At 36.8% G+C, this 12,743-nt stretch overlaps 1 protein-coding gene across 10 annotated transcripts in view; it reads right to left on the bottom strand.

The window, feature by feature from the left end:
* The window catches only part of ARAP2 (ArfGAP with RhoGAP domain, ankyrin repeat and PH domain 2), a 173,438-nt gene that overhangs the window by 126,878 nt on the left and 33,817 nt on the right, over positions 1–12,743 (bottom strand). For all 10 annotated transcript variants that reach the window (XM_070506079.1, XM_070506080.1, XM_070506072.1 and 7 more), the window contains one exon: positions 6,535–6,604. In XM_070506079.1, coding sequence (XP_070362180.1) covers positions 6,535–6,604 — 70 coding nt within the window. The remainder of the gene's footprint in view (positions 1–6,534; positions 6,605–12,743) is intronic.

Raw genomic sequence — 12,743 nt, 5'->3', positions numbered from 1 at the left:
AGCAGCATGTTCTTTAAAACAATCTGGTCAAAATGATTGTATGGTGTTTGCAGGCATCTGCTGGCCATAACAGGTACTGTAACTGAACCATTTCAAAACTACAGCTATTACATACTGTGAACCACAAGAATATACCTAAGAAACTAGACTGTTGGATTATACCAATTAACCATATTGCTCAATGCTCTGAAGACGAAGATCCTAACCTCACAAGTGCAGCACTTTATTTTTTATTCCCTAAGGAGTAAAGAGTAAAGAAAGATGGATTTGGCTGTTTGCAATTGGCATACACATATTACAATTGTGCTCAAGGAAGTCATTGTTTAGTCTCTTGATCACTTTCTCAGTCTTCATTTTCTCGGACCTCCTAAACTACTGGCATAATGACCACCCCACAATTTCAACTATTTAGTAAGGGTGTAATATTTACTGGGTCCTGGGTTGGAAAGAAAATTCAAAGAGTATTTATACATTCTAGGAGCCTCAGAATGAAAAAACAGCTAATGTAAGGAGAGAACAGTCTAAAACTGAGTACAAACCATGGGATGGGAATTCTCAATTCTCCTTAAAAGAAGTCAGAGGTCTTTTCATAGACATGGCGGCATCTGAGCCTGACTTTAGGAACCCTTAAGTTTAACCAAACAGATAAGTGGGTTGGGGGGCATCTAGATAGAAAGATTGAATAATGGAGGTGTAAAGTAGAGAAGCAAGAGGAGCCACAGTGTGGAGTCAAAAGGAATGAGGCTAAAAACAAACATCAAGGCCATATTATGGAAGGTCTTCAATATCAAAAGAGTTTGGACACTTCCTTAAGGGATTTCTTCTGCTCTTCCCTTCCATAGCATTATCCACAGCAACTCTCACTTTTGAGCATGTCCCAAGTATCTGAAACAACTGGTGAGGAGAAGTATGTACTAAACCGTTCCACGTACAGAACAAGTGCCAAGTCACATCCCTCCCAGTAGTAAACTCCTGCCACACATAGCAGATAGGCAAGGGACAAGTGACGGCAACACAGCATTCTACTGGGAGGTTTACGTTCTGCTAGTTGAGGAGATATACTGTACCATCATGGCATTCCCTCTCAGTTATCTGACAGTTTCTTCTCCTCCACTGCCTCTGCTCCAATCTCCCATCCCTGACTTTATATACCCATCAAAATCCTATCCATTCTTTAACGCCGTCATAAAGACCAAGGCCACAAAGGCTCTCCTACGTCCTCCCATGCAGCCAAAATTGAAAACAATATTTGAACTATGATTTAAGAAGATGAATAGGCAACCTCATAAAAAAGGAGAGGAATAGCAAGAAACAAGTAATTATAAAATAACTTTTTCTTATTTTTCATTTTTTTTTGTTTTATCTTCTCTTGCTAAGAAAGAAAATCTCTTACTATTTCAACTGCCAAATTTATGTGGAGAATTCTAAAATCTGTCCCTTTCTCCCTTCCTTATCCATGTCAGTCAACTCCACTCCCATATTTTGAGCCATCAATAGTGCATATGACTACCCCATAAACACCTCAAACTTTAAGACTGAATTATCTCCTGAAAACATACCTTCTCCCTCTATATCTGTCCATTAAAATATCGCTCTTCTAGTCAATTAGTCTTCAATAGAATAGTCTTTGACTTGGGCTGATCTTTTGCACCCACATAACTTGGGACGCTCCCCATAGTTACAGTGTCAACTTGTTCCTGGCCACTCCCTGACTCTTTCTAGTCACATCAGCCTTCTTGAGGTTCTCTGAACATATTGTGGTTCTGCTCAATCCAGTGCCTCTGCATACTGTTTGTTCTGCAAGGAACAGCATAGCCATTTCGCATAGTTACTGGCTCTACATCTTTCATATTTTAGCATGAATATACACTCCTGAAGAAAGGCTTCTGATCAGCCTCTTCTCTCAGGATAACCACCCTCATCCTCACCCAGGGAGATAATGCTACTTTAAGCTAAAAGCAACCTGTACTTCTCCTCTCCAGCAATAACTAACTATAAGTTAATGGTGAATTTTATATTTACTGTGTAATCATTTGATTAATATATTCTCCCCAGATGAACTGCGGGTCCTATGTCTATCTTCCTCATCACCTTTCATATAATTGGCATCATCTAAACATTTTCTGAATGAATGAATTCTATGGCCAGTTGATCAAAATTATATACAAACTCTGACAGCTCATTTTTAGTATTTTTATAAATTCATTTTTTTTAACATTTCCACTGACTTATATAGCCTACACTCTGATAAACTAATGCCTGATTTGCTGCACACTCTCCTGATTTCAGCTTATTTTCCCTTTCCTGCATATGCCTCAATGTCATATTTGGAGAAAACAAAGAAAGGATTCAGGGAGGAGGAGAAGATGGGTCTTGAAGTTTGCACAGAATTTTAATGGATAGCAATGGCTAGAGAGATTCAGAAGGAAGAGCAAAAACACGGAGATGAAAATACAGAAAAAGACATGCTCAATGAGATTGCCAAAAAAGGTCATTGCAAAGAAATACACTACATGATTGGCTTAACAGAGGAAACTCAAGAAATACAGGAGGGTTACAATGGCAATACTCATAATGCTAGATCACCGAGTGCTCTAGGAATTGAGAGGAGGGGGAGCATGTCTCCCACTGTGAGGCAACCTCAGGCACAAGAAGAGGCAGAGCGCCTTGGGGACAGTGCAATGGCCTCCCTAGCTGTGAGTCTATAGTGAGTGAGATCAGACAGTCAAACGTTTAGAATGTCTAAAAACATTTACACCTTATCCCCGGGGTGATCCATTCTCAAATTTTAGTTTGCCTAAGAATTAGAGGACCATATAAAAATACATCTCTAGTGAGATAATTAACTATTTGTTGAATAAAATGTTACCATTAACCCATTGTTCAATAGAGAAAAATGAAGCAGCATTGCAGGAAAAGAAGCAGGAACAAAAAAAAGAGATTCTCCTTCCTCTAGCTAGACCCCTTTAAGAGATTAAAAAAAATTCTTTAAAAAAGTAACAACTCACCTACATGCTTATAATAATGATATTACATTTAACAGGTAAGTACTTACGGAAGAGGAACAGAAAAATAAATCAATTCCCCAGAAGTGATCAAAATGTACTTAACAAGCTAAATACTATGTCACTTTCACTTCAGGAAGTTGTAGTTTCTCTAATGACTCATTTATAACCTATTATAACACCCCAAGACAAATCTCGTAATTTTTAACATTGTAGACCTGGCTTACATTTTTCTTCTAACAATACATGATAAAGACAATACAGAAAAAAAAAAAAAAACTACTCTATGACAACAGGCTCAAAATGACTGCATTTTTCAGAGTATAAAATTTTCCTTAAGGAAAGAAATTTGAAAGCATCCCTTGAGCCTGGAACATAGATATCTAGTTCAAGTTTGCCATTTATCTACCATGTTCAGACAAGGAAATGACCACAGGGCAATGCTGCCCACAGCTGAGTGAGAATGGGGATGAGTCAGACTTGTTGACAGGTGAGAAGATACCAAGGCTACTTGGATGATGCCATTTTCAGTAATACAGTGAAAAAGTCCTTGCAGAGACATGACTGCGCAGCATTGAGGAAAGTGGAAGAAAACTAGGGAAACAGACAACTCTGCACATTTTCTCTGGAAAGCCCCACCACACGTTCCTCAGTGCATATTTAAACACTGAAAGACCCAACTACTTGGTGCATGTGACCACTAAAACTGCACACCCATCAGGGCCGGCCCAGTGGTGTAGTGGTTAAGTTCATGTGCTCTGCTTCAGCAACCCGGATTCGTGAGTTTGGATCCCAGGCACAGATCTACACACCACTCATCAAGCCACACTGTGGCGGCATCCCACATACAAAATAGAGGAAGACTGACAACAGACATTAGCTCAGGGCTAATCTTCCTGAGCAAAACAACAAAAAACAAAAAACTGCACACCCAGCTGAGACGGTAGCTGTGGGCACACCGGTGCCTTCTGTTCACTAGCTCTGAAATCCCCTCTTCCTAGTCCACTGATCCACCACCTTGCCAGAAGGGTCACATCAGAAATTGTGTCTCCCTTCAGGAAACACCCATCCCAGTGGTTTTGTTTTTTGCCAAGATGAAACCAATCATGGTAGGGGATGAAATGCCACCGAAAACAACTACTGAATTAAAAAGAAAAAGTTGATGTTAAACTACATGATTTGTAATAATTCATTTCAATATGAACTTTTTATCTCAATTTCAAACCAAGAGTGGATCATTTTTATTGCATCAATATCTAAAAATGTAACAGGCATTCATCTCACTGCAGTGAAGATGAGCTTTTAAACGACAAACAGAGTGAGATCAACTGGACACATACGCTAGAAATTCTCTCTCCCAAATGGGGATAAGGAGACCACCACCAACAGAGCCTCATGGCATGGAAGCCTGTCTCACTCCTGAATAGTCTTCCTCCCCCTTTCAATCCAACCAGAGAAGGGCACAGGTGCTTAAGAAAACTAGGGGTCAAAGTCCATCACACACACAGACTACAATGAACCCACCCCAGGCAGAGAAACGGTCTCAACATTAAAACGGACAGGCAAACTCAAAACAGTAGTTAACGCAGAAAACTAGCTTTTAAAAAATATTCATCCCGCCAGCTTGCAAACCTCAAAGAGATATGTTTAAACCTATTTGATGCTTTGCTGGATCACTGCAAAGTGAAACCAAACAACACTCCTCTAAACCTTCTATTATTCTTGGTATTGTGTGCAGGCTGTGTTCTGTTGCAATGTGTCTGTCTTTCTGTCTAAAAACATATACACTCTTCTCCCCTGCAGCACTGAAGAATCAATATATGAAAGAGAGTCTAAATCTCTATGCAAGCCACAAATATCACCAATAACAGGCAGTGGAAATCTCTAAATAATGAGAAAATAATGTCAGACTATAAGCTATAAAATAAGAGAATGTGGTTACAGGTTAAATGCATATTTTAAGAAAACGTATATAATTAAGACTAGAAGATTATCTGATTTTAATTAACTAAAAATATGGTCTATTTATTAGTTCTAACTTTTAATTAAGGAAATTATCAAACTCAGAGAAGTTGAAAGATTAGTACAATGAACACCCATATATCCTCCACCTCGATTTGACAACTGTTAACACCTTCAGTTTTTGTTTTACCTAATTACGCATGTGTGCAAATACATATACTGGCAAATATAAATACAGTAGTCTCCCCTTATCTGCAGTTTCCCTTTCCTCGGTTTCAGTTACCTGGAGTCAACCACAGTCCAAAAATATTAAAGGAAAATTTCAGAAATAAACAATTCCTAAGTTTTAAATTGCACACAATTCTGAGTGGCATGATGAAATCTCGTGCGGGCTGGCTGTGTCCCACCCGGGTCGTGAATCATCCCGTTGTCCAGCATATGCACACTGTATACACTACCCACCTGTTAGTCACTGAGTAGCTGTCTCAGTTGTTAGATCGACTGTCATGGCATTTCAGTGCTTGTGTTCAAGAAACCTTTATTTTACTTAACAATGGCCCCAAAATCTACTTTATTATTAGTTATTGATAATCTCTTACTGTGCCTAATTTATAAATTAAACTTTATCATAGGTATGTATGTATAGGAAAAAACAGTATCTATACGGTTTGGTAGTATCTTCAGTTTCAGGCATCCACTGGGGATCTTAGATCTATGCCCTGTGGATACGGAGGGCCTACTGTATATAGAGAGAGAGAGAGACATAACATTTGAAAAGTATTTGCAAATATAATGACACTTCACTTCTAAATATTTCAGCCTACATCTCCTAAGAATAAAGACATTCTCATATCTAATGAGAAAGACACAATCAAAACAGTATCATGGCATTAAGACTTAATCACCTAGAGAATATATTGTAACTACTTTCACAACAAGATTTTCAACGAGGTCTAACTCCAAACAACTTTCCCAGCTTCGTCTCCCACAAGTCTCCTTCACATACTCTTATTTCCCAATCAGAGAAACTACTCAATCCTACCATACGTGGTACAACTGATTTCCCATGCGAGCATCTCACTGTTCCCTCCGCTATCAGGTCCTGCTCTTGGCAAGTTCTCTATGTACAATCATTCCTCTTTCTTCAAGACGATGGCAAATAAAATCTCAGGCAAGAAGCCTTCCTTGTTTCTTTCACAACCCCTTCCAGAGCACAAACTAACTTCTCCTTGCTTTGCCACTTTCTAGTAGTTGTGTCATTTTGTCAACATTCCTGAGTGCTCTCTAGAATAAAGACAATTTCTTATTCAACTGTATATTACTCACAGCAATTCCTGCAGTTTGTAGAAGATACTCCATAAATAATTGTTAGATATGTAAGTTAAAAAAAATCCCAATTTTATGTGTCAAGTAAAGGTTACATTATGAAAAGAGTGTTTTATCCTGTGCAAATTCTTTTCATGTTGACAATCCAACCTCTATTCTCAAAAACCAAATCGCTTGCTTAGTTTCCTGAAGTACACTTAGTATGCACAAAGCAATCTTTGAAAACTGCAAATGTTCTTACCTTCTCATTATTGTAATAAGAAATGCTAAGGCCATCAAATTTCACCCATCTCTTCTGAAACATGCGTTTTCTGTAAAACACATGAAATTGTTATTTCACATTTAAGTACCATGAATTTGGATTTTAAATACATCTGTAATATAACTGTGTTAAGTAGATTCCCCTTTGCTGTTAAACAGTCTAGAAAAAGGCTATGACAATGTATAGTTTTGGCAATGGTACAAAGGAAAAAAATAAGTACAATGACACTTTCTGATCAGTTGACCTAGGTATTTAAGAAAATGGTATTGTTAACAATGTTGTCATCCACATTTGTAAAGTTGGGTGCAAAACAGTGTGATCAGAAACACTATCATTGCACCCACGTCCCTTAATGGAGATAATCCTTTAATGAAGATAATATAAACTTTGGTTCCTCATTAAGTTTATTATATTTATCTTATTTTACCTTAATTTTTGCTTTGGAGTATAAATAATATTTTGCTAAAATAACAAAGCTTTGCCAATTGGATTTACATAAATTATTTAATTTTGGTCAAATAAGCTGAAAAAGCCCTGTCTAAATATATAGAATCATTTGCATTCATCCAAAATTCATTGAAACATTAACATTTTTCAGAAAAGAATCATATGAAAGGCAAATGCAGTTTAAAATGGCTACTGACAGAAGAAACAAAGCAAAATAATGTAATCACATGTTTTCTATTTATGCTTAAAAGAGAAAAACATTTCTTCTGACTATGTAAGGGAAAAGTGAAGAATCATTTCTACTTCGGCTTGTGAGCGTTTTGCTTTGCTCTGTTTCAGTCCCCCTCCCTGAAATCAGACAATCCCAGACGTTTTGAACATCCTATTCTCTACAAGGCTCTTGGTTTGGACGGATACAGTCTGGATGCTTTTGGCCTTTAACACAAATAACATACGGAAACTACCTCCTTGTTTAAAAAAAAAAGTCACATCTAAACAAATAGATAAATAGCAAACCTGTCTACATTTTCCTTTTGCAAATTTCTAATATGTTTAAGATAAGGAATTGGTATAACTTTCTGTGGTTTTCAGAAGATTTAAAGACAGAAAAAGAACTTCAGGAAGTGTGGGGAACTTGTCTTCCGGACTGTTTCCTGCGTACCAAACATCTATTTTCAAGTGAAATATGGTGAGCCTTCCTCAGGGATCATTAGCCAATTTATTCTGCTTAAGATAAAATTAGAGCAAATCTGATCAAATGGAGAAAAATTTCGAAGTTCACCAATGCAGACAATATTTTCACATATAAGCATCAAATTAATGATAATGTAACAAGAACATGCAAAGCCCTTAACACCATTAACCACAGCTACTGCTCAGCTCTCTTTCCATCTTATTCCCTCATCTTTCTGCTTCTCTTTAACATCTCTTGGTCTGTAACATGCTTTCTTAACATTGCAACGTCTAATAGTGTTTCAGACATCTGGTTTTCACCTCTTTCACTGGTCCCAGGGTTCTTCAAATTGCCAGCATTAGAAGTTAAAAGGTAAAGAAATATTAAGCAAACACACAATAATTATACATTATACACAATTAATTATACATTGAACAAATCACTTTGCACTCACTTCATGCTGATGTCTGTCATACTGAAAGGCAAGTAAGAACACATCTTCCCACACAATCTCAACAGTAATTCTGTAATTCAAGATTTTTGGAGGTACCACCCACCTTACATTATGAATGGTGGTAAGACAGAGCTCAGGAGGACATAGAATCTTCTATTTTAGAATAAAAATAATCAACATCTATGGTTAGATAGAGGCCTTAGGACCTTCCATTACTGTCAATTCCCTTTGCTAACTAACTACTCCTTATCTTTCAGTGTTCCACCCAAACCGCCTACATAGACATTCCTTCCCTGATGAGCCAACCCCAAGCAGATCACAGTTACTCTCTCTGAGCACCCTCTCCTTATCCTCCTATCTCTTAATCTCCAATTACATATACTTGTTTACTTGCTTAAAGTCCATCTCCCACATCAGCCCTTATGCTTTCAAGGACAAAGTCCAAGAATGCTTCCTTCTCTTCTATACAACCAGCAACTAACACACAGACAAATATGGCACTCAATAAGAACCCGTCAGGTGAATGAGTGACATGATTAAGCACAGTCCCTTTAGCAACAAAGCAAAATGACACACAAATAAACCTCAAATGACCAGCACACAAATAATCAGCATTTTTTAAAAGAAAAGTTAGCAGAAGGCAGGAAGACTGAAAACTCAGAATTAAATTCACAGTTTCAAAAGCTGCCAAAGTACAGAGTGAAAAAAGGTTTAGAACTTACATGTTTTTCCAACCTCTTGGACTCACTGCAGCCACTTGAACTAATTCCGCTGGAATTATGTAAAATTAATCTACTACACACAATTAGAGGTTGCTAAAGGACTTTAAAAGTCTTCTCTGACATAAGTCATCTATTTCCTTTAAATTTCATTTAATGTTTGTTTAGTAAATGTTTAAAAACAAAAAGGCAAGGTATAAAATGTCACCCCTGCCTGCGTTCCTACTATCACATGACACAAATTAGATAGAAATAATGATGAATTATTACACAGAGAAAAGATTTTAAAGCCTTGGTCGATAAAGAACTTATTTGGCAGAATAATCTTGGCAAAAAAACAGCAAACACTTAACTAGTTGAATAATCTTGTCAATAAAAACAGCAAACACTTAGCTAGTGCTTTGTTCTAGGCACTGTTGCAAGCCATGTACAAAGATTAATTCATTTAATCCTCCAAACAACCATATGAGACAACGAATATTATTATTCCCATTTTACAGATGAAGACACAGAGGCACTGGTAGGTTAAATAATTTGCCCAAGTCACACAACCAGTAAAGAGCATATCTCTGAATCAAATCCAGGCGGTCTTGTCTCAAAGTCTACGCACTTCAATACTACACAAGACAGATTCCAGCAGATTTTATAGCAAGGCATCCTAGACATCCCTTTAGGCAGTGATAACATTTGACCTCTACTCATTTTATACGGGAGTTCAACTTTGCGAAGTGCTTCAGAATTCCTTTAGGAAAAAGGTAATGCAGACAGGTTAGCCTAGGTTTTATCCTATTTCGTTTTTAGGGTTCTGAAGGGAAACACTTCTTTGAGAAGCTTTTTTAGAATAATTTATAAGGCTTGTGCAGTGTTACTGAACGGATTTCTATGAACTCTTCCCTTGAGCTCTGCTGGGGCAGGTGGTGTAAAGTTTCAACCGCTTTCATAAATACAGCCTCACCACCTGGTGTCAGTTTTTGTTGTCTCAAGATTGTGTATCCTAAAAATTCCTTTTGAACAACAGTCTATATACAAACAATTAAATCTCTACTTACAAAGTACTAACACAGAGGCACTCCTGTTTAATTTCATTCCTAAGTGCTAGCAGGGATTTTTTCTTAAAAAGATTACGTCATTTAGATTTAAAAAAAAAAAAATCCCAAAATCGAACAAGCATGCTAACCAATGATATTAATTTAAGGTGGCAGAGGCTGCCAAATTGCTGTCTTTAAATATCACACAACTGGAATGAACCTCAAAAGAACTAAGACAAATTTATGGCTTTTCTTAATCATGGTATTTAAGTCATCACAAACATACTTCTCAGTCATTCTAAATAAAATCTAAGGAAGAGATATCATCAACATGCTGTTCCAGATTCATCTGCCTTGTTTACATAACCCTAAAGAATTATATGCATATTTTATCTTATCCTCTGCTCTAACCCTAATTAGACTCAATATTGACTACAATTTGTAAAAGTATAGATTTTTATTTATCTAATTACTCATTTTTATTTATCTAATTATCTACTTTATCTAATTACTCTTTTAAGTAGGAGGTTTTTAAATGATACAATATTAATTATGAAGCATTCTGTAGCTATAGATCCAAAGAATTACTATAATATTTCTATGAAATACCAGCACCTTTCTACTTTAAAGTGCATTTTCTTACTTTTAAGCAAGTCAAAATGAGAGTTTCCAAGATTTTATGAATCAAAATGAGTTGGGCCCAAAAAACAAAAGTAAAACAAAATGTCTGAAATCCCAGCTTTCAGGTCTGCTATACATAACCGTTTAAATCAGAGAAAACAAATGTAATTTAATCTAAAATTCCAAGTGCTAAAAGGACTTTTGGGAGTCAATCATAAATCATGAATTTTAGCGTGTGATTACCAATTTCAACAATATTTACAAAGAGCCTAGTGCTTACGTGACATGAAAGATTCACACCTCAAGCCAGCCCTGATGGCCTAGAGGTTAAGGTTCAGCATGCTCGCTCCGCTTCAACAGCCCAGGTTCAGCTCCTGGGTGGGGAACCACACGACTCTTCTGTCAGTAGCCTTGCGGTGGCAGGGGCTCACCAGAAGGACTTACAGCTAGGATATACAACCATGCACTGGGGCTTTGGGGAGAACAAAATAAAAGGAAGATTGGCAACAGATGTTAGCTCAGGGTGAATCTATCCCAGCAAAAAAAAGAAAAAGAAAAAAAAAGATTTACACCTCTTTATTTTATGGAGTCATATTCTGTAAAAATAAATAAACCAACATGAAATCAGCTTCTAGTTAAGATGATTGATTAAAAGTCTGCATTTATCTCTACTCCTTCCAAAACCTCAAAGGATTAAAAAACAAAAAATAAACAAATACCTACAAATCAACATTACCAGAGAAGTACACAATAGTAACAGTATTTAGAAACCGAGAAAGCAGAAGACGGGATAGGGACTGACAGGAAAGCTTCAAAGTTCTAACTGCCAAGCCTACAAGAGACCAAATTGAGAGAAAACCCAGTTTACCCAAAAAAATCTCAGAAAGTCTCAGAAGACAGAGATACCAAGTAATTCTAGAAGTGTTTATGAAGGAGAGGGGGGTGCAGAGAATAGGAGGATTTGTTGAAAGGCAACTGAAGAGATAAACTTGAACGCCTGCCACTCCATCCCAGAATTCCTCCCTCACTTCACACTGCTGGAAAACTGCCCCTCCTCTTCCTCAATGGAACAGTCGAGTTTTATTCACTGGAGAAGATCAAACAGGGTGTCTGAGGGAGACTCAGAGGTGGCTGAAGGTAGGGGACAGAATTAAAAACAGTAGAAGCAAATAAAAGTCTACATCATAAATATTTATAATCAAAGTCCACTTTCCCTACCAAGCTCCCAAAAAGCTGTTTACCAGTTTTATCACTCTCAAGAAGGAGATTTATTTAAAAGATACTGGCATGAGGAGTCTCCAAGGAAACATATCAGGAAAGGCCTAGCCATACTATAGTCTTACAAGAAACAGAAAGCAAGACCCATCAGAGGCTGTTCCAATCAGCTTTGTAGCATCTCACTCTAAAATGAACAGCCCAACATTGACAAAACATTTGAGGAAAACATCTCCAATGTAAAAGAGGAGGAAGGACCCTACCCCCCCAAAAAAATTTAAAGAAACAAACTCTACAAGAAAAGAAAGCTTCAAAAAACACAGAGAATACATTGTGTCCGTGGAACAATAACAGTATGCTATAAAAAGATCAAAGGTAAGAAAGTGCTTTCTGCATTAAAATAGGATAACAAAAAACAAAAGGCAGTTAGAAAATACAAACTAAAGTTTTCTTGGGAGGCTGTAGGATGATGAAATTGATACATGCGTGCATTTTGGATACATCACAGATTTACAGTTCTAAGGCAGAATTTTGGGATAAATGAATAAGTACATAAAAACCTAAGCAAACCAAAAACAAATAAGCAATTATTAATTCCAAAGGTAACTAAATGCTGCAAATGAAAGAAAAATTAATCATAATATGCTATATAGCTTAAATATGAACAGCATTTACTCAATCATAAGACTATAAGACTAAATACAGATATAACCTAAATATTTTATCTAAGTATATTAAAAGGACGATGAGACATGAACTGTGTCTATGCTAGCAAGGGGGCTCAGAGGAACTGTGGTGAAAATGAATAAACATTACATTCCATGGTAGTACGTCAATAGTTAATTTCTAACACTGAAAAGTCAGAAAGAATCGGCATAAAAATAATTAAGACATACAAAGTAAATATCAAAAGAAACTACTAAAGGACTTGAAATTAGCCTCTTCTTGTGATAAGGGGGGGGAGTTGGGTTTTTTTCAATAAGCCACAACAGAACTTTCTGACACTTTAAACTATGTGCTTTTATAGCCAC

This window comes from Equus asinus, chromosome 3 (genome assembly GCF_041296235.1).
Source record: "Equus asinus isolate D_3611 breed Donkey chromosome 3, EquAss-T2T_v2, whole genome shotgun sequence".
Taxonomy (NCBI): Eukaryota; Metazoa; Chordata; class Mammalia; order Perissodactyla; family Equidae; genus Equus; species Equus asinus.
Note: the sequence above shows the minus strand (reverse complement) of the source record. Positions and strands in the feature narration are given on the sequence as shown.